This window comes from Haliotis cracherodii, unplaced genomic scaffold (assembly GCF_022045235.1).
Source record: "Haliotis cracherodii isolate W230 unplaced genomic scaffold, xgHalCrac1.p SCAF_23, whole genome shotgun sequence".
Classification (NCBI taxonomy): domain Eukaryota; kingdom Metazoa; phylum Mollusca; class Gastropoda; order Lepetellida; family Haliotidae; genus Haliotis; species Haliotis cracherodii.
This window is the reverse complement of record NW_027266279.1, coordinates 862567-884102: the sequence shown is the minus strand read 5'-3', so window position 1 is coordinate 884102 and position 21536 is coordinate 862567. Positions and strand designations below refer to the sequence as shown.

The following is a 21536-nucleotide window of genomic DNA, read 5'->3' as shown; positions in this document are numbered from 1 at the left end:
CGCGTATTTGCGTGTCTAATTGCAAGTTTGCTTGGCTTGTGGTCGTTAATTAATTTCCGTTCCATATTAACGACACTTTCATTGGGTTTTGACAGATCGTTTGTTTGCTTTAATGCATGTTTGGTCAATTGCCAAGATCAACACATTTGTTAACATCATGGTAGCGCACATTGACAGTTTGACAAATGAGTAAGTCGGATTGCTTTGGTAAAATATTGATGCCCCATAGAAACGATATATTTCGTCCAATGATAAAAGACAAAGAATGATGAGGTTATTGTCGTACTCTCGGACAGCCAAATAGATACAATGTGGTAAACATCTGAAAAGAATTATTAAGACATCAAAAGTGTCCATAGCATTGGTAGCTATTCAGTGAGCTTGTGAGTAAATGATGTGGGTTGTGAACAGTATTGCAGTTATATCACGCCATGTCAGCTTAATGTTGGGGGAGGGCCGGTCGGGTAGCCTACTGGTTAAAGCGTTCGCTCGTCACGTCGAAGACCCGGGTTTGATTCCCGGCATGGGTACAATGTGTGAAGCCCATTTCTTGTGTCCCCCGTCGTGATATTGCTGGAATATTGCTAAAAGCGGCGTAAAACCATACTCACTCACTCACAAATGTTGGGGGAGAGTGATGAAGGTCTCAGACGTTTGCTACTTCGGTGAAACCCACGAACACTGGTATAATGTAACTTGCACTTTCTTCCTTTAAAATCCAAAGAAAAGCTACCATTGGACAAACAGGTTCAGAAGATTTCAAGGATCGTTTAATGAAAGTGTGAGGATCGTCTTCATAAATTTAAGTCTGGAAACAACTGTTAAAGACTTTTAAAGATAAGGTCGAACACGTATCATGTTCATGGTTTTGCACATGGGTAGACTTTATCCAGATGTTCAGAAATCCCCAATGTCAGTCATATTGTGTCACAAATGTTCAGAAACGAAGACATCCAACTCACCAGCTAGTGCTTAAACAGAGAAAGGGCACGTCACTGTACGGTGTCAGAGCTCTACAAGCTATCTAGTTAGTATGAGCTAATCAATTAATGTCCTTGTGTAAAAACTGCGAAGTACATTTGAATTAACATTTAAACGTAATTATATGAGTAAGATATGAAGCATTGAAGCGATGTTTTCTTGAGACGATGAAGCATAGTGATATGTTACTGAAACAGAGGTGAGAGGTGAGGGAGGGTGGGTAGGAGTCACAAGAAGGGCGAGGTCGAGATGGTGGGTGGAAGTGGAAGTGGAAGTTCGGGGTGATTGGAGGAGAAAATGATGATGCGGTAAAGGTCGATATTTGATGGATAATTTCGAGGTGTTGATGATGGCGGTAAAGGTCGTGATGTTGATGAGGATGGATAAGTTCGAGATTTTGATGAGGGTGGATATAAGTTTGAGATTTTGATGAGGGTGGATAAGTTCGAGATTTTGATGAGAGTGGATAAGTTCGAGATTTTGATGAGGATGGATAAGGTAGAGATTTTGATGAGGGTGGGGTTGATAAGGTAGAGATTTTGATGAGGGTGGATAATTTCGAGATTTTGATGAGGGTGGATAAGGTAGAGATTTTGATAAGGGTGGATAAGTTCGAGATTTTGATGAGGGTGGATAAGGTAGAGATTTTAATGAGGATGGATAAGGTCGATATGTTGATGAAGGCGGATAAGGTAGAGATGGTGTTGATTGATGGAAGATGTCGAGATGTATATGAGGGTGGATAAGGTCGAGATGTTAATGATGGCGGTAAAGGTCGGATGTTGATGAGGATACACAAGGTCGAGTTGTTGATGAGGATACTTAAGGTCGAGATGTTGATGAGGGTGGATAAGGTCGAGATGTTGATGATGGCGGTAAAGGTCGAGATGTTGATGAGGATACATAAGGTCGAGTATGTTGATGGTCACGGTAAAGGTTGAGGTGTTGATGATGCTGGTGAAGGTCGAGATGTTGATGGTGACGGTAAAGGTCGAGATGTTTATGAGGATACACAAGGTCGAGATGTTGATGAGGATACTTAAGGTCGAGATGTTGATGAGGGTGGATAAGGTCGAGATGTTGATGATGGCGGTAAAGGTCGAGATGTTGATGAGGATACATAAGGTCGAGATGTTGATGAGGATACATAAGGTCGAGATGTTGATGAGGATACTTAAGGTCGAGATGTTGATGGGGGTGGATAAGGCAGATATTTTGATGGTGACGGTAAAGGTCGAGGTGTTGATGGTGACGGTAAAGGTCGAGATGTTGATGAGGATGGATAAGGTCGAGATATTGATGATGATGGATAAGGTCGAGATATTGATGAGGATGGATAACGTTGAGACATTGATGATTGATGGGAGATGTCGAGATGTAGATTGGGATGCTTAAGGTAGAGATACTGACGAGGATGGGAGATGTCGAGATGTAGATTGGGATGCTTAAGGTAGAGATACTGACGAGGATGGGAGATGTCAAGATGTAGATTAGGATGGATAAGGTCGAGATATTGATGAGGATGGATAACGTTGAGACATTGATGATTGATGGGAGATGTCGAGATGTAGATTGGGATGGATAAGGTCGAGATATTGAAGATTGATGGGAGGGGTCGAGACTTTGATGAGGGTGGATAAAGTTCTGATGTTGATAAGTATTCAAAGGAATCGACATGAGAGTAGGGCAAGCAAGGTGTTCGTATTAACTGAGAGCAGGACAGTAGGGATGGTGGGTGATGTCTAGTTGCGAGAGTGGAACATCAAACAAAGAAAATAGTTTTGTCAGTGACGTTTGTAAACATTATTTACCCCTGTACTTATTGCAGTTACTGCCACACACATCAAATAACGACAGACATTCACATGCCTCTACACGAATCTTGAAAACACAACGCTTCAGATTGAACGTGAAGAACACGTGTCGTCTCAGTGTACAAGCTGACTGGAGCGGACGTAAGTATGACATCGTGTTTACTAGAACGCACATGGGGGTCACCCTGAAAACGGGGTGAATATGATTACTTTGGTGAAGTGGGGACTGTTTATGAAAACAATGACAGCCGCAATGAAGATGAAATATTGCAATAAGACAAGTATCAAAGAATTTATGTAAACAGTCGAGTCATTTATGTGGGTTATCCTTTGAAGTGTGCAAGTATCAAAATAAACCTACCAGCGAATATTTAAAATGTTCTCGATCAAATTAAGGCAGAAAAGGCTTGCCGGACACACCTTCGCACCTTGTTCATAATATAACAAAATAGCACACAGTATAAAGACTTACCTTCTGGCGTAACCATAACTTTTTACTCCTCACTTTCAACTGGAATATTCTTAGTGGTTAAAACGTCTATAAAGGTATCTGGTTGATAAAAACAAACACCACAAAACAGAGAAAAAACATCCTTCTCAACATAGGTTAATCGTCCTATTCAGGAATAAAACGTTTATCACTTGACGTTATGTTTGTCTAGGGGCTGGAGTATTGACATAGGTATACTTACGTTTGTGGATCTTGCCGCGGGCATTTTGTCGTTGTGATGAGTCACGCATTGAATATATATCCCCACTGTAGACACAGCCACACGTATAAGGGATTATCCAACATCAACACAGATAATCCAAAATCAACACGGATTAACGAACAAAAAATTCACACAAAAAATGAAACATCGAATCCGCGGTATACTCCATTTGCGTCTCATGGTTGGGGGGTATTTCTCGCTGTTATTCGCTGAAGTAAATGCCTGCCCTCATACCAAAGGTTTAAAACGTACGCCTTTGGCAACCATTGTCAGGTCCTGTGTCGAAACGACTTACTCGGCCAACAAGGAATCTCGCCCATAGCCTTTCGCTGGGACTCTCGACAATAGGGGACAGTGTAAGTTTGGCTTCATTCTGTTCAGCATATCGGCTTGTGTAAAAGCTAGGACGGTCGGTTTTCAATATCTCCAGCCAAACAAACTGAATTCATTCACAGGACGCACAACGAGGGACAATGCCTCTGAAGTTTTCTTTCTTGGTTCGCGCTTGGAAAATTACAGACAATTTGCTACTCGTCACGGATCAAAGGGAAGAGACCATATCATTTATCCTTATTTATTTCAAGTTTGGTTTATGTATTTATATGCAAATAACCTGCTTTGGATAAAGAACATACACGTATATAGCAGCTCTATATAAATCTTTGTGAGAGCGGTTATCACGAAAACTTACATGAAAATACAATGAATATGAACATGTACACGTATTTGTATAGTTAAGATTCATAAAATTACTTCGATTAAATTAATAACCGATTAAAATAGTTCGATTTCATATCTTTAATCAGCAACTAGTTATTTGGTGTTATTGGAATCTTAAAATACTTACATATAATATTTCAGTATCCATGCAGATTTTCCAATGTGTATACACGAATGTGTTTTCATATTATGAATTTCAACTTGAACATCTACACATACGTATGTATACTCTTATATGCATTGCCATGCATGTAAATGTATACAAATATTGATTTTGTTAAAATTAGCAATATGTACCGAAACATTCTCGTAAGTCAGTCAATCAATCAATCAATCAATCAATCAATCAATCAATCAATCAATGAACAAATACAACTTTGATACAGATACACCGAGGCCGACTTGTTGTTAATAGTCTACTGTACAAACTGTTTGTATTGTTCTATCATCGATTTCTTTGCCTGCGGAGTGGGTGGTCACACAGAAGCCTTAAGTCGGGAGTTACTAACGGAACTAATTACCAATATATATTTTTTATTGATATCACAATTTTCTTGTTTGGTGTTAATGAAGTCTTATGATTTGAACGTCCCTGTTTCAATATTCCATTGAACTCATGCAATATTGTCAACAGAGAGTCGGGTAGGAATTTGCCGAATCAGATAAATATTTTATGTGTATGATAACGTCAAAGCAACCCCCCAAAAAACACAAAACACCCACGGAAATGTACATTTAAGGATTTTCTATTCCAAGAAAATTGGTATGTATTGATTTCGCTGTGGTAGTAAAGTAGTGAGTGAGTTGGGTGTAACACCACTTTTAACAGTGTTCCAGTTATATCACGGCGTGTCAGCTTAATGTGGGAGGAAAGCCCCAAGTGATGCAGGTCTCAGACGTTTATCACTTCGGTGAAACCCACGAGCTCGGATATGGTGCTGACAAACCTAGAAACATATTCGGGGCGAACCAGGATTCGAACCAACAACCATAGGTTTCTGGCATGCCCAAGGGACGCAACTCTGACTCTGAACAGCGAATCTCGGCGCCTTACCCTTGCCGCCCCCATCAATGTCCTTTCTTTTATATCAATGACGTGAGGTGGAATATGCGGCCGTCGGCAATATTCCAGCTATATCACGGCAGCCTGCAAATTATCGAGTCTGGACCCGACAAACCGATGGTTGAAGGTATGAGCATCGATCCTCGCAAAGTAGGATGCGGTGACAGCAGCCAGGTGACGTACTGTAAGCATCCGACCATTGATGTACTTGGGCGATGGGGTAGCATAGTGATTCGCCAGTCAGTCTGTAGTAATGTACATGTGATCGAGTTAACAAGCAGACATTTCTCGACGCTGTACAGTAACCTAAATTATACACAATAAAGAACGCGTTAATCCGTCTGGGTGTGATATCAACATCACAAAATCGTTCCAGAATCAGACATTATTCTATCCCTCGTTTGTTAAATATAGGTATGGAACACATTCGTGTATAATAATCTCTTTTACCGTACAAAGATATGGCGGATTCCACCCAATCTCACGTTCGACTATTTCCGTCAAGCCTGGCAGCGCCCTCTGTTGGCAGATTGGAATTTCCCAACAAATGCTGAATGTCATTACCATGTCTCTCCTGCTACGAAGTGCACCATCATCGATCGGAACACAAAAATCAGTAAAAATAATTATATCATCGGACTAATAATTACCTATGAAACGACAGGCCAGGTAATTACTGTGAACTGTAAATGGAATTTCTAATGACATAGGTCCTCCTTATACGAATTATTTCTATAATTGCTTTGCAAATAAGCATCTGGATATTCTTAAGATCGAGATACGCCTAGAGGCTTGACAGCCTTAACTAATGTGTTGAGAGACGGTTAAATGGACTGAACAGTGGTAGGTGTTCCTAGATACTTCGTATAACATATCCTAAATTGAATAAAATCTTTCACAATATTTACATTCTTATTTCTTCATAATATGCATCAATCTGTTTTAACTATATAATAATGAGTTCACGTTTCACTATTATAACCGCCCTTGCGTTCTAAAAAAACCCTAGCATTACAGACTGTGTTTGTTTGTTGGTTAACGCCGTCTCAATCAGGGTGGTCTGAACATAATCCAGTCTGGACCAGACAATCCAGTGATTAATGTTATGAGTCGTCGAGGTACGATGACACGTTATCAACTGAGTCATTGAGTCTAACCACCGATCCATTAAGTCGCCACTTACGAACAGCATATGCATGGGGACTTGAACTAACCGGGATCTGGTTCTTACACATGCAGCTTGGAGTAGACAACGCCATCGTCAATCTGGACAGTCCTGTGTCTATTAAAGTCGATAGTGCCACAATGTCAGTATTTATAGATTTACGTCAGTACTTTATTGTCTGTGTGGATCATTTACGCCAAATCACAATGTCCACTTGCACAATGTGATGTTATCGCTAAGACTACCATAAGTCAATGCTAAGGTATGCAAGTTACGACCATCATTGCACTAAGATTACTTTGTGAAAGATCCGGTTAGAAGATGTTTTCAGCAACCAATGCTTGTGCTCAGAGGCGATCGGATAGTCAGGCTCGCTGACTTGGTTAATGAATGTCATCGTATCCCAACTGCGCGAATCGATGCTCATGATATCAATCACTGGATTGTCTGGTCCAGGCGCGATTATTTACAGACTTACCTCATATAGATTTAATATTGTTGAGTGCGACGTTAAACCTGTATCTGCACAAGCAAACAAACAAAACTTCGCTTCGGATGCATGTTCTGAACACTCAACACCACTGGCTGGGCTAAAGCTGGGGCAAAAGGTAAACGTCATTTTTTTAAAACACAATTAACCTATTCTTGCTGGCTGCTATTCATGGTTGATAATCGATTCTTGACCTGCGAACAAATGGTTGATATAATGAGCACCTTCCCAAACCTTTTAGAATATGATCACACGCATGCAATCGGCCAGTCTAAAAAAGATATGTCTTATGACACGCATAGGTTGGTACAGTCCTATTCTAGCCCGGTCCCTGAGGGATAGAACCTAACGGGGTTCGCGATGTGGGTTAACTTTATTGAGTACTCAACAAACCGTTAATGATAACCAGGATTCCAGATGTGCAAAACTAATTTTGGTACTGGATAAAGATATATTGGTTTAAAGCATGTCGGATGAGGCAGTTAAGGTAAATAAATTGTATTTGTATTTTAAGTTGTTCACGGCGCTGCAAATCTGTTGTGCACAGTTGCGTCCCTTGGGCACGCCAGGAACCTATTATTCCGATTATGTTCCGAGGTTTCACCAAATTGGTAGACGTCTGACAATAATAGACTGTTCCAGGTCCGTGTTTCTTTGTTATGAGGGCGTTCACGTCTTTGATCGTGTTACCACATACCAATAGGATACAAAGAAGGGTCGTTTGAATAAAACAAAAGTATGTATTTCTGAAAACCTTACGCTTGGCGCCCTCGTATATATCATTCTTAAATATACCATTGTTCGTTCTGTCATAACACGTCGTCGCTGTATGGCTGAAATAATGCTGATGCGACGTTCAATTTTAACTCACTCGCTGTCAAAACCCGCAAGTGCAGGAAATGGTTTATATTTTATGAACGCTTCAGTCATTATGTTCGTCTCCGTATGTGTAGATAATCGCTTTAAGTGGTACGCAACCTTCATTTTGGTTTTTACTTCAAGTTCGCTGTGTGTACACATATCACTTTTCGGGGTCCCATAGAGAAAACATCCGGTTTCATTAACCTCGAATTTAAAAAAATGAAATATGAAATGAAATCTAACTATTTTAATATTCGTGTCCAAACTTTGATTTTTCACCATGTATTTTATCTACATCTATGCTATGATTGGCTGAAGGGGTGGGGTGCAATTCGTGGTATCTTACCTTACACACGAATGCCAGATTCTGAGTAGCTGAGGCCCATTTTGCTTTTTCAATGTAACGCCCTTACACGAAAGGTACATTTCTTATGTTCCCAGCTCGAATTGCCGAACTATTGGCAGTACATTTGCAACATACCAACCGCAATTTTGTAACTGGAATGAATCATGTAAGACGCCTTTCTGCTGATATTTACGATATTTTCCGTATGAAATAGATCCAGGGGGGAATAACTCCAAAAGTTTGTTTTATGTCGTCTGCTATTTTTCGATGAATGTAAAACATGAACGACATGGATGAATGCCTAACTGTGGTATTCTTACAGATTCGGATAAAAGCATGCACAGGACATTCCTGTATATAATAAGGTGTGCGATATTCCTTGAATGAATTCCTTGTCCATCGGCCCCTCAGCTATAGCGTTTATGTACCTTCTATGTAGGCGGAGTAGTCAAGTTGAAAAAGCGTTCGCTGGTCACGCCGAAGACCCGGGTTCGATTCCCCATATTGTTCCACTGTGTGAAGCCTATTTTTGGTGTCTATTGGTGTTGTATTGCTGGAATATTGCTGAAGGCGGCGTAATGAGGTAAAATGGGGTTTAACGTCGCGTCGAAGATTATTGCACTTATGTATAGCGACGTGCATGCACGTGTATGTGTGTAGCTGCTTGTAGTAGTCAGGACTAATGGCGATTTTTTTTTTAAATTCAGATCTGTGTCCTTTTCAAGAAGAGAACAACAAAATCGTTTTTTTTAAATTAATAAAACACCAAACAGCTATTTCAAGTAATATTTTGAAATTGGATGGTTCATGATCAGTTCTTTCATAAAAAGTGTAGTTCAAGCCCAACAAAGAAAACATTACTTCCTTGTCTTATTTAATTACTAGCAGCATGTATTGACAAATGTCCTTTTGAATGCACTGATGAAATAACCAAATTACTTACATAATATACATATTGAGTGACACATAAAAGTCGCGCAAGTAAGACACGCGTTTTTAGTGATTTATTGCAATATTAATTAAATAAGTCCCCATATATGGCATGAAGTTATTTTGGACCAACACGTAATATTGGAACTATTTGCTACACTTCTTGTCCCGTTATTGGAAATGTGTTTTTCAAGTCTACATAAATAGCAATATTTGCAACAGCAGAAGAAAATGCGAAACGAAGGCTATCCCAACCGGAAGAATGACACAGCTCAGCATTACAACGCCATCTATACTGTTTACAAACACATGATGGAAATAACATAACACCCACTGGATAAGGGGCAGTCTCATGTTATCCCAAATGAATATGTTCAAGAAGAAAGGTACGACTAATTACAGCAATATTTAAACGTTTCATCCAGTCAACTCAAGCGATTATACGAGTCTCGTTGTTTTAACACAGTCTGAACAGTGAACGGGAAGTTGAAACATTCAGATTCAGAAGCATGATCGATCAGCTGACTGACTGAATCTAAGAATGACGCACGAAGTAGACCAGAGGTCAGATGGTGTCACTTGTCATTGTTCTCGATGGTTTCAGTTTTGTTTGTATATTTTTTAGGAGTTATTAATAGCAATCTGAGCAGCTTGATAATTTAACTTCAAACTTTTAGCCTAGTTCAGTTGACCATATTTACGTTTCAGTTGTGGAAACTATAGATTAAACAAATGCATCATAAAGTTCACTTCTTTGTGTATGGGGAGAAACGATAATCATGATAATAAAAGGATTTACAAAAGTCAACAAATGTCACATCGTAACAATGCCATTTGTAACGTGTGTATGCAGTCCTGTGTATTCCACTTTCCAGTCACTAACGTCAACCACAGGCTCTAGTATCACTGCTCTGATAGGAATTACCACACCTGCTTATGTCTTTATGTATTGATAGTCGAAGCATATATACATGATATCTGGACAGATATAGTCTGTGTAATGTCATTATCATCATTATAAAGAAGCAGTGATACAAGGATTGTGCCTGCAGTGTGATTGTCTGAGCTTGGGTTTTAGATTGTTTTTTTGCATGATTGATGAGGGTGCATGTGGTCAGCTGCCCAGTAAGACAAGTTTTTTAAAAAAAAACATGGACATGAGTCACATGACAAATCGGGTTAAAGCTAAAACGGCACCTCAGCAAGATGGCACCGATTGGCGAAAACATCACCTCGCCTCAAGCGAAAACGGCACCCTATTTTTTTTTTACCTTGGTAAAATAAATGAAACTCACATCGTCTCTTCCAAACACCAATAATAGTGAAATGTTAAAACATGTTTACATTAGAAATTAGCCCCCTGAGTCAGCTACTATCACAATGCTCGGTGGGCCAATATTGTAAACTGTGATGAAGATGAAAACTGTGACCATGGTGAAGAACTGTATATGAGTGAATGTATGTAGTTATCTGTGAACAACTGGAAAACAGGAAATAACATGTAAATACATCAAATAATATGTAACAAATAACATAAATCAGATCATGCAGATATACTACTACATAAATCGTTCTTATCGTTATTAAATATAGAGGGGCCGTTTTCGCCGGTCACATAGTTGCTGTTTTCACCAAATGCGGTGACGTTTTCGCCAGAGAAATCAGTGCTGTTTTGCTGTGGTGCTGTTTTTGCCTGCACGCGACAAATCCCAATATTATGCTGAATGCTGATGCACTGTTTCAAATCAGTCTTTGTTCCACGAAAAAACAGTGTTACATGGATAGACAATATACATGTGCCATCTTACACGTTCTTCAGGGCCCTCTCAGCAGGAAGTCATCCACGAGACCAAACTCAAACGCAACATCAGCAAGGAGTTCTCTAAAGTTCTCAAAGTCCTCCAGCACAGACATACCAATGATGAAAATGAAGTTCCCATCTACAGGTTTGTTTCTTTACTTTTTCAGTAAATCCACATTTGTAAACATGGATAACAAAGCCAAACTTTATATATTTCATGTTTTTCATTGTTTGGTAAACCATTTTAACCAATTCGTATTTGAACATTGTGAAAATAAATATATATTTGTGTCAGCCAATAACATGAATAAGGCTGTGTTGACTCAATACTTTTATCAGCATAGTATACTATAGACTTAAAAAGAATTTTCTCCAAATTTGACAAATGCTGGAAATTCCTGCAAAGAAACTAATTACAGAGGGGTATTTCTGAGAATGAATATTAAATTTCATGTTTTGTGTTGGAATGTATATTGCAATATTGCCACATTTATTGTTGTGATACAGACCTCAGTATATTGAATTTTTTAATTTCTTTTGACGCCGCATGCACCAATAGTCCAGCTAATATGTATGGCTGCAGTCTGTGAATAATCATGTCTGGACCAGACAATCCAGTGACTGATATTATGAACAACGATCCACCCTGTCAGTGTATGATGACATGCATTATGAATCATGTAACTGAACCCGACCACCCAATCCATTTGGTCACCTCTTACGGCAAACATAGGTTGCTGGGCATTCTGACACGGAGTGCCTACAGGTTCTACACTGTAACCAGGAATGGAAATTGGCTCTCCTCCAGAGCTCCAAATAACTTTTTGAGCAATTGAGTTTTTACTTGAAGGTTTCTATTTTAATTGGGTTATTACATTTTTCATTGGGTAACCAATATTTTTTCACTCATCTGTTCATCACTCTATTGGGTTTTTCCCAAAATGAGTAAGCATTTTGAGATTCTTAAAAAAAATGAAATTAGATTTAGATGTATTCATGGTGTATAACGGTTCTAAATATAGGCTTGACTTGGAAAGTAAATTAGCTCGTAATTGTGTTTCTGAAATGAGCTCCGTTGCACATGTTAAACGCATGCTGAAAAAGCTTCATTTTTATTTTTTACTCGTAACCATGTCATCAAGTGCTTCTACTTTGCCTACAATTTTGGATGAAAGATGTGTAAACATGGTAAACAAAGTGGTTGAAAAAGCCAAATGGTAAGAACAGTTTTGCAAATATTATGCCTCTCATGGTCTAAAATATTTACATGATTGAAACACATTATCATGCTCGTTTTTCATTGAAAGTGAAACGGGAAGTGTCTGTCATCACCTCTCAGCCTCATATCTATCGTCAATGTTTCAGTGATGACGAGGCCAACTCCCTCTGCAACATCCTGGAGGCTGTGTTCCTGCATGGCCTCAAGGACTCCGTGGCCAGCAAGGTCAGTGCAGTGATGGTAGTGCTAAATGGAACTATGTTTAAAGTGAGTGAGTGAGTATGGTTTTACGCCGCTTTTAGCAATATTCCAGCAATATCCCAGCGGGGGACACCAGAAATGGGCTTCACGCATTGTACCCATGTCGGGAATCGAACTCAGGTCTTCGGCGTGACGAGCGAACGCTTTAACCACTAGGCTACCCGACCGCCCCACTATGTGGTTTGCATAATGAATTGTTTAATTGAGAGAAAGGTGTATCCTGGACTGAAATAGTCTCCTTTTTATTAAAATCAAATGCAACAAAACATGTTTAATGAAAAATATTTTTGTATAATGGCCTCAAGATGTTTTTCGTGCATTCTGTACAGACCAGAGTTGGGGAAAATATGCATCTCAGATATGCATGTATGTTATTCTATTTAAGTACTCATTAAATTCATATTTGAAACAGAGACTGCTTCGAGTCTATGTGAATCCTATGAATCACCGACAGTGACTGATAGTGACAAGTGATTCAGATTTGAGCATTGTCATTATTAACAGCTGGACTTTTTTCCTGACACATCACCATGTCTTAATCATCATGATCTGTGTTAATCATATCTAATTTAATCATTTTCATCATGACACCAGACAAACAAGCAATAATGTTGTTTCTATTCATGTTATGGTGTAAAGTAAACTTCTCTTTCTTTAATATATCATCATGATCATGTTGAGACTAAGATGTCTGACTTTCTTGATCACTGTTGAAATGTATCCTTTTGCAAATGTGAATGCCAGTGCTTGTTTCTGCTGGACACAGAGTCCTGTTTATGTATTATACTTGTCACTGACAGACTTTTCTGGCGACAAGAAAAACCTGTTTTGAACGTGAATCATGATTTAGCTGTAATAATGCTGACTGCACTAATTCTATTTACTCTTTCACTGATCAGCTAGTCTGATCTGACCCGTGAAGATCCGGCTTGAAACATTTCTTCAGCAAGCCATGCTTGCCGTAAAAGGCGACTTTGCTTGTAGTAAGAGGCGACGAATGGGAGCGGGTGGTCAGGCTCGCTGATGGTTGATGCATGTCATCGTATCCCAATTGCATGCCTCGATGCTCATGATGTCAATCACTGGATTGTCTGGTCCAGACACGATTATTTACAGACCACCCTTATATAGCTAGAATATTGCTGAGTGTGGCGTTAAACAACAAACAGACAAACATGATTTCTTTGTATGAATGTAGTAAATGTTTACTGGTCATCCTTGTCATCCTGGTCATCCTGTCCACTTGCAGCTGGTCAGTTACATGAACTTCTCAACACCAGCAGCAGACAGTGCAGTCACCGTAGTGAGTATAGGACCACCGGTCACTCAGGATATATATTCAGGGATTGACTGCAATATTATTTGCATTTATGGAGATGTTAACTTTTATAACTGTGTGATTTTGTGTAAATCCATGTAAAAATATTCACAAACAGATTTCCTCGAGATATTTCCCACCCACCCCCTGCAACGCCTGTTCATGTTCAATTGTAGAATTCACATTAACAAGCAATTTACTTTCGGCAGTCCAAAATTTGTACATGTTGGGATAAGCTGAGGTTTTACAGAACTATCAAATCCCAGAACTCCTATGTAACATGCTTGAAGGTGAATGATCAACTTTCATTATTTGTGATTTGTGTTGCCTAGTTTGTGCATGTTTTGAAGGAGATAACTTCATCGGCCAGCTTTTTTAATGACTTACAAATATTTCTTATCAACATTTATCAACTCATTCACCAATCAATTCACCAATGTGCACTTCCATTTGTGACATCACAGGTTTTTGTGTACATGATAAGCCCGAGCTCCATGCAGCAACACATTGTTGCCTACAGAAACCTGTAGGAGTATCCCATGCACTGCAGTGAAGTCTTTGTATATTTTCAGAACTTCTGGAACTTTGTTGTGAAGTTCACACACAAAGATGTGATCTCGCAGCTGAAGAAACTTCCACAGATCTCAACAGACATAGGACTCTGCAGGGTAATGCTGTCGTTATCTAAAAGTTGACCTACTATCTTCCTCATAATGGACTAATGGACCATGTATTTATTACTTAATTTGTTCACATCATCAAAGTGAGTATGCAGTGATTTTAGAATTATGATAATTCCAAAATGAATTTTTGGAAATCAGGAGGCCTTGAACATGTTGAAGCCACTGGTGGCACTATGACTGAGTCTGGAAATTCTAGCCTAGTTCTGCAAGGGTGGAAACTGGACTTTAATAGTCAGTTAACGCCTTTGCCTCGGGAGGATGTCGATATGTTATCCTCGGATGACCCTGTTTATATACAGGTTGATAACAAATTACAGATGAAAGAATGCATGCAGTATATTGCGACACATATCACAATACATGAATGCAGTAAACTATGTTTATAACGAACATGCTTACAACTAACTGACGGATATAATGAACCTAGTTTTTTGTCCCAACTATTTGCTGTCGTTATGCTGTATATATGCTTATAACGAACTACGGTTACAACAAACTAAAATTAGTGGTCCCTTTGAGTTCGTCATAACCGTAGTTTACTGTACCTCAATCATTATTGCAATACATTGCAATATAAAGTCTGGTCAGTACCATCACTATTCATTATAAACATAGTTCACTGTATTTCAGTTTTCGGTATTGTATGTTGACATCTTAGATACAAGGGTTGTGCAAGGGGTGTTATCTTCACTGGAGGGATGGGGTTTAATGTCTGTATTTGTGCATCACAGGCGTGGGTGAGGCTGGCACTCAATGATGGGCTGATGGAGAGCTACGTCGACTCCGTGGTTGCTGATGCCAAGACCTTGCAGTAAGTAGTTGCCCACACAACCCTCAGCTCTGCATGTGGTCAGAAGGTACGGTTGCCCAGTCGTCTTAGGCGCCGCAATTAGCTGTGCAGAGTTGCGTCCCTTGGGCACGCCAGAAACCTATGATTGTGGTTTCGAATCCCGGTTCGCCCTGATTATGTTCCTAGGTTTGTGAGCACCATGGTTACTTTAGAATCAAGAGTTAGTTTTTATCCCCCTGGTTTGAAAAACAGGGGGATATACACGTAGCAATCAGCATGTCTGTCTAGCAGTCGTCTGTTTTACATTTCTAGAGCAGAACTCCTAAACTGTTGAATATTTCTTGTTGAAACTTGCTATACAAATCAGTCTATTGGTGAATTGGTGCCTTTTGACAATTTGGATTTTATATATTTTTTATATTTTTTATATTTTTTATATTTTTTTTATCATGAAGAGTTTTACTGCAAATGAAGGTAGTGCTTGGAGTGCGTGTTTCCGGAGGAGAACTCCTTAACTGTTGAATATTTCTGGATGAAACTCGCTATACAGATCAGTCTAGTGGTTAACTGGTGCTTTTGTGGATTTGGGACTTGAGAAATACTAAACAGCATTGTTATTTTCTTCACTGAACGGAAGGTATTCAATGGCAGAGACCCAAAAGTTTGGTAGAAGTACCCAAACTCCATTTCCGAATTGCACCAGATAGGATTAGAACTAAACTCAAAGCTTTACTGCCACGGGTAAAGATATAATGCCCATGCATTGTTATAACAATGGTGAAAGTTGTACCAGCCCGCTGGAATTTGTACTTGCCCTTGGCTAGTATATGTCATCTGATGACTCTTGTTTCTTGTCTGTTATTTGTAATATTCAGGAAACAAGGCCATGAGTTTATCAATTTTCAAAGAAAATGTAGCCTTTTCTTGCCAAACTCATGTATTATTGAGCATATTTTTTAAGCTCATCAGTCAGTGTCCTGAAGTTGGAACTTTACAGGACATTTATTGATAGGGTTACCAGCATTCTGTTGGTAGATGCCAGCCTTCTGTAAGTAGTGAGTTGAGTGCTAGCTGACAAGTGTGATCTGTCTGCAGGTATTTCTACAACACTACAGCCTATCTGTATGTAGTGAGTTGAGTGCTAGCTGACAAGTGTGATCTGTCTGCAGGTATTTCTACAACACTACAGCCTATCTGTATGTAGTGAGTTGAGTGCTAGCTGACAAGTGTGATCTGTCTGCAGGTATTTCTACAACACTACAGCCTATCTGTATGTAGTGAGTTGAGTGCTAGCTGACAAGTGTGATCTGTCTGCAGGTATTTCTACAACACTACAGCCTATCTGTATGTAGTGAGTTGAGTGCTAGCTGACAAGTGTGATCTGTCTGCAGGTATTTCTACAACACTACAGCCTATCTGTATGTAGTGAGTTGAGTGCTAGCTGACAAGTGTGATCTGTCTGCAGGTATTTCTACAACACTACAGCCTATCTGTATGTAGTGAGTTGAGTGCAAGCTGACAAGTGTGATCTGTCTGCAGGTATTTCTACAACACTACAGCCTATCTGTAAGTAGTGAGTTGAGTGCTAGCTGACAAGTGTGATCTGTCTGCAGGTATTTCTACAACACTACAGCCTATCTGTATGTAGTGAGTTGAGTGCTAGCTGACAAGTGTGATCTGTCTGCAGGTATTTCTACAACACTACAGCCTATCTGTAAGTAGTGAGTTGAGTGCAAGCTGACAAGTGTGATCTGTCTGCAGGTATTTCTACAACACTACAGCCTATCTGTATGTAGTGAGTTGAGTGCTAGCTGACAAGTGTGATCTGTCTGCAGGTATTTCTACAACACTACAGCCTATCTGTAAGTAGTGAGTTGAGTGCTAGCTGACAAGTGTGATCTGTCTGCAGGTATTTCTACAACACTACAGCCTATCTGTATGTAGTGAGTTGAGTGCTAGCTGACAAGTGTGATCTGTCTGCAGGTATTTCTACAACACTACAGCCTATCTGTAAGTAGTGAGTTGAGTGGTAGCTGACAAGTTTGATCTGTCTGCAGGTATTTCTACAACACTACAGCCTATCTGTAAGTAGTGAGTTGAGTGCTAGCTGACAAGTGTGATCTGTCTGCAGGTATTTCTACAACACTACAGCCTATCTGTAAGTAGTGAGTTGAGTGCTAGCTGACAAGTGTGATCTGTCTGCAGGTATTTCTACAACACTACAGCCTATCTGTATGTAGTGAGTTGAGTGCAAGCTGACAAGTGTGATCTGTCTGCAGGTATTTCTACAACACTACAGCCTATCTGTAAGTAGTGAGTTGAGTGCTAGCTGACAAGTGTGATCTGTCTGCAGGTATTTCTACAACACTACAGCCTATCTGTAAGTAGTGAGTTGAGTGTGATCTGTCTGCAGGTATTTCTACAACACTACAGCCTATCTGTATGTAGTGACTTGAGTGCTAGCTGACAAGTGTGATCTGTCTGCAGGTATTTCTACAACACTACAGCCTATCTGTAAGTAGTGAGTTGAGTGTGATCTGTCTGCAGGTATTTCTACAACACTACAGCCTATCTGTATGTAGTGAGTTGAGTGGTAGCTGACAAGTGTGATTGTCTGCAGGTATTTCTACAACACTACAGCCTATCTGTAAGTAGTGTGATCTGTCTGCAGGTATTTCTACAACACTACAGCCTATCTGTAAGTAGTGTGATCTGTCTGCAGGTATTTCTACAACACTACAGCCTATCTGTAAGTAGTGAGTTGAGTGTGATCTGTCTGCAGGTATTTCTACAACACTACAGCCTATCTGTATGTAGTGAGTTGAGTGTGATCTGTCTGCAGGTATTTCTACAACACTACAGCCTATCTGTATGTAGTGAGTTGAGTGCTAGCTGACAAGTGTGATCTGTCGACAGGTATTTCTACAACACTACAGCCTATCTGTATGTAGTGAGTTGAGTGTGATCTGTCTGCAGGTATTTCTACAACACTACAGCCTATCTGTAAGTAGTGAGTTGAGTGCTAGCTGACAAGTGTGATCTGTCTGCAGGTATTTCTACAACACTACAGCCTATCTGTAAGTAGTGAGTTGAGTGCTAGCTGACAAGTGTGATCTGTCTGCAGGTATTTCTACAACACTACAGCCTATCTGTATGTAGTGAGTTGAGTGTGATCTGTCTGCAGGTATTTCTACAACACTACAGCCTATCTGTATGTAGTGAGTTGAGTGGTAGCTGACAAGTTTGATCTGTCTGCAGGTATTTCTACAACACTACAGCCTATCTGTAAGTAGTGAGTTGAGTGCTAGCTGACAAGTGTGATCTGTCTGCAGGTATTTCTACAACACTACAGCCTATCTGTAAGTAGTGAGTTGAGTGTGATCTGTCTGCAGGTATTTCTACAACACTACAGCCTATCTGTAAGTAGTGAGTTGAGTGTGATCTGTCTGCAGGTATTTCTACAACACTACAGCCTATCTGTATGTAGTGAGTTGAGTGGTAGCTGACAAGTGTGATCTGTCTGCAGGTATTTCTACAACACTACAGCCTATCTGTAAGTAGTGTGATCTGTCTGCAGGTATTTCTACAACACTACAGCCTATCTGTAAGTAGTGTGATCTGTCTGCAGGTATTTCTACAACACTACAGCCTATCTGTAAGTAGTGAGTTGAGTGTGATCTGTCTGCAGGTATTTCTACAACACTACAGCCTATCTGTATGTAGTGAGTTGAGTGTGATCTGTCTGCAGGTATTTCTACAACACTACAGCCTATCTGTATGTAGTGAGTTGAGTGCTAGCTGACAAGTGTGATCTGTCGACAGGTATTTCTACAACACTACAGCCTATCTGTATGTAGTGAGTTGAGTGTGATCTGTCTGCAGGTATTTCTACAACACTACAGCCTATCTGTAAGTAGTGAGTTGAGTGCTAGCTGACAAGTGTGATCTGTCTGCAGGTATTTCTACAACACTACAGCCTATCTGTAAGTAGTGAGTTGAGTGCTAGCTGACAAGTGTGATCTGTCTGCAGGTATTTCTACAACACTACAGCCTATCTGTATGTAGTGAGTTGAGTGTGATCTGTCTGCAGGTATTTCTACAACACTACAGCCTATCTGTATGTAGTGAGTTGAGTGGTAGCTGACAAGTTTGATCTGTCTGCAGGTATTTCTACAACACTACAGCCTATCTGTAAGTAGTGAGTTGAGTGCTAGCTGACAAGTGTGATCTGTCTGCAGGTATTTCTACAACACTACAGCCTATCTGTAAGTAGTGAGTTGAGTGCTAGCTGACAAGTGTGATCTGTCTGCAGGTATTTCTACAACACTACAGCCTATCTGTATGTAGTGAGTTGAGTGCAAGCTGACAAGTGTGATCTGTCTGCAGGTATTTCTACAACACTACAGCCTATCTGTAAGTAGTGAGTTGAGTGCTAGCTGACAAGTGTGATCTGTCTGCAGGTATTTCTACAACACTACAGCCTATCTGTATGTAGTGAGTTGAGTGCTAGCTGACAAGTGTGATCTGTCTGCAGGTATTTCTACAACACTACAGCCTATCTGTATGTAGTGAGTTGAGTGCTAGCTGACAAGTGTGATCTGTCTGCAGGTATTTCTACAACACTACAGCCTATCTGTATGTAGTGAGTTGAGTGCTAGCTGACAAGTGTGATCTGTCTGCAGGTATTTCTACAACACTACAGCCTATCTGTATGTAGTGAGTTGAGTGCTAGCTGACAAGTGTGATCTGTCTGCAGGTATTTCTACAACACTACAGCCTATCTGTAAGTAGTGAGTTGAGTGCTAGCTGACAAGTGTGATCTGTCTGCAGGTATTTCTACAACACTACAGCCTATCTGTATGTAGTGAGTTGAGTGCTAGCTGACAAGTGTGATCTGTCTGCAGGTATTTCTACAACACTACAGCCTATCTGTATGTAGTGAGTTGAGTGCTAGCTGACAAGTGTGATCTGTCTGCAGGTATTTCTACAACACTACAGCCTATCTGTATGTAGTGAGTTGAGTGCTAGCTGACAAGTGTGATCTGTCTGCAGGTATTTCTACAACACTACAGCCTATCTGTAAGTAGTGAGTTGAGTGCTAGCTGACAAGTGTGATCTGTCTGCAGGTATTTCTACAACACTACAGCCTATCTGTATGTAGTGAGTTGAGTGGTAGCTGACAAGTGTGATCTGTCTGCAGGTATTTCTACAACACTACAGCCTATCTGTAAGTAGTGTGATCTGTCTGCAGGTATTTCTACAACACTACAGCCTATCTGTAAGTAGTGAGTTGAGTGTGATCTGTCTGCAGGTATTTCTACAACACTACAGCCTATCTGTATGTAGTGAGTTGAGTGTGATCTGTCTGCAGGTATTTCTACAACACTACAGCCTATCTGTATGTAGTGAGTTGAGTGCTAGCTGACAAGTGTGATCTGTCGACAGGTATTTCTACAACACTACAGCCTATCTGTATGTAGTGAGTTGAGTGTGATCTGTCTGCAGGTATTTCTACAACACTACAGCCTATCTGTAAGTAGTGAGTTGAGTGCTAGCTGACAAGTGTGATCTGTCTGCAGGTATTTCTACAACACTACAGCCTATCTGTAAGTAGTGAGTTGAGTGCTAGCTGACAAGTGTGATCTGTCTGCAGGTATTTCTACAACACTACAGCCTATCTGTATGTAGTGAGTTGAGTGTGATCTGTCTGCAGGTATTTCTACAACACTACAGCCTATCTGTATGTAGTGAGTTGAGTGGTAGCTGACAAGTTTGATCTGTCTGCAGGTATTTCTACAACACTACAGCCTATCTGTAAGTAGTGAGTTGAGTGCTAGCTGACAAGTGTGATCTGTCTGCAGGTATTTCTACAACACTACAGCCTATCTGTAAGTAGTGAGTTGAGTGCTAGCTGACAAGTGTGATCTGTCTGCAGGTATTTCTACAACACTACAGCCTATCTGTATGTAGTGAGTTGAGTGCAAGCTGACAAGTGTGATCTGTCTGCAGGTATTTCTACAACACTACAGCCTATCTGTAAGTAGTGAGTTGAGTGCTAGCTGACAAGTGTGATCTGTCTGCAGGTATTTCTACAACACTACAGCCTATCTGTATGTAGTGAGTTGAGTGCTAGCTGACAAGTGTGATCTGTCTGCAGGTATTTCTACAACACTACAGCCTATCTGTATGTAGTGAGTTGAGTGCTAGCTGACAAGTGTGATCTGTCTGCAGGTATTTCTACAACACTACAGCCTATCTGTATGTAGTGAGTTGAGTGCTAGCTGACAAGTGTGATCTGTCTGCAGGTATTTCTACAACACTACAGCCTATCTGTATGTAGTGAGTTGAGTGCTAGCTGACAAGTGTGATCTGTCTGCAGGT

General features: G+C 40.2%; 2 protein-coding genes across 6 annotated transcripts in view; one reads left to right on the top strand and one right to left on the bottom strand.

Annotated features, from left to right (window-relative positions):
• The window catches only part of LOC139471618 (echinoderm microtubule-associated protein-like CG42247), a 95947-nt gene extending 92288 nt beyond the window's left edge, over nt 1-3659 (bottom strand). For both annotated transcript variants that reach the window (XM_071254006.1, XM_071254005.1), the window contains exon 1: nt 3488-3659. In XM_071254006.1, the coding sequence (XP_071110107.1) occupies nt 3488-3511 (24 nt within the window). In that variant the 5' untranslated portion in view covers nt 3512-3659. The remainder of the gene's footprint in view (nt 1-3487) is intronic.
• A 5719-nt stretch (nt 3660-9378) lies between these two features.
• LOC139471655 (pleckstrin homology domain-containing family M member 1-like) overlaps nt 9379-21536 on the top strand; it is a 53181-nt gene continuing 41023 nt past the window's right edge. For 3 of the 4 annotated variants that reach the window (XM_071254082.1, XM_071254079.1, XM_071254081.1), the window contains exons 1-6: nt 9379-9469; nt 10903-11029; nt 12250-12370; nt 13614-13667; nt 14255-14350; nt 15097-15176. In XM_071254082.1, the coding sequence (XP_071110183.1) occupies nt 9436-9469; nt 10903-11029; nt 12250-12370; nt 13614-13667; nt 14255-14350; nt 15097-15176 (512 nt within the window). In that variant the 5' untranslated portion in view covers nt 9379-9435. The remainder of the gene's footprint in view (nt 9470-10902; nt 11030-12249; nt 12371-13613; nt 13668-14254; nt 14351-15096; nt 15177-21536) is intronic. The other variant, XM_071254080.1, reaches the window with a different exon arrangement.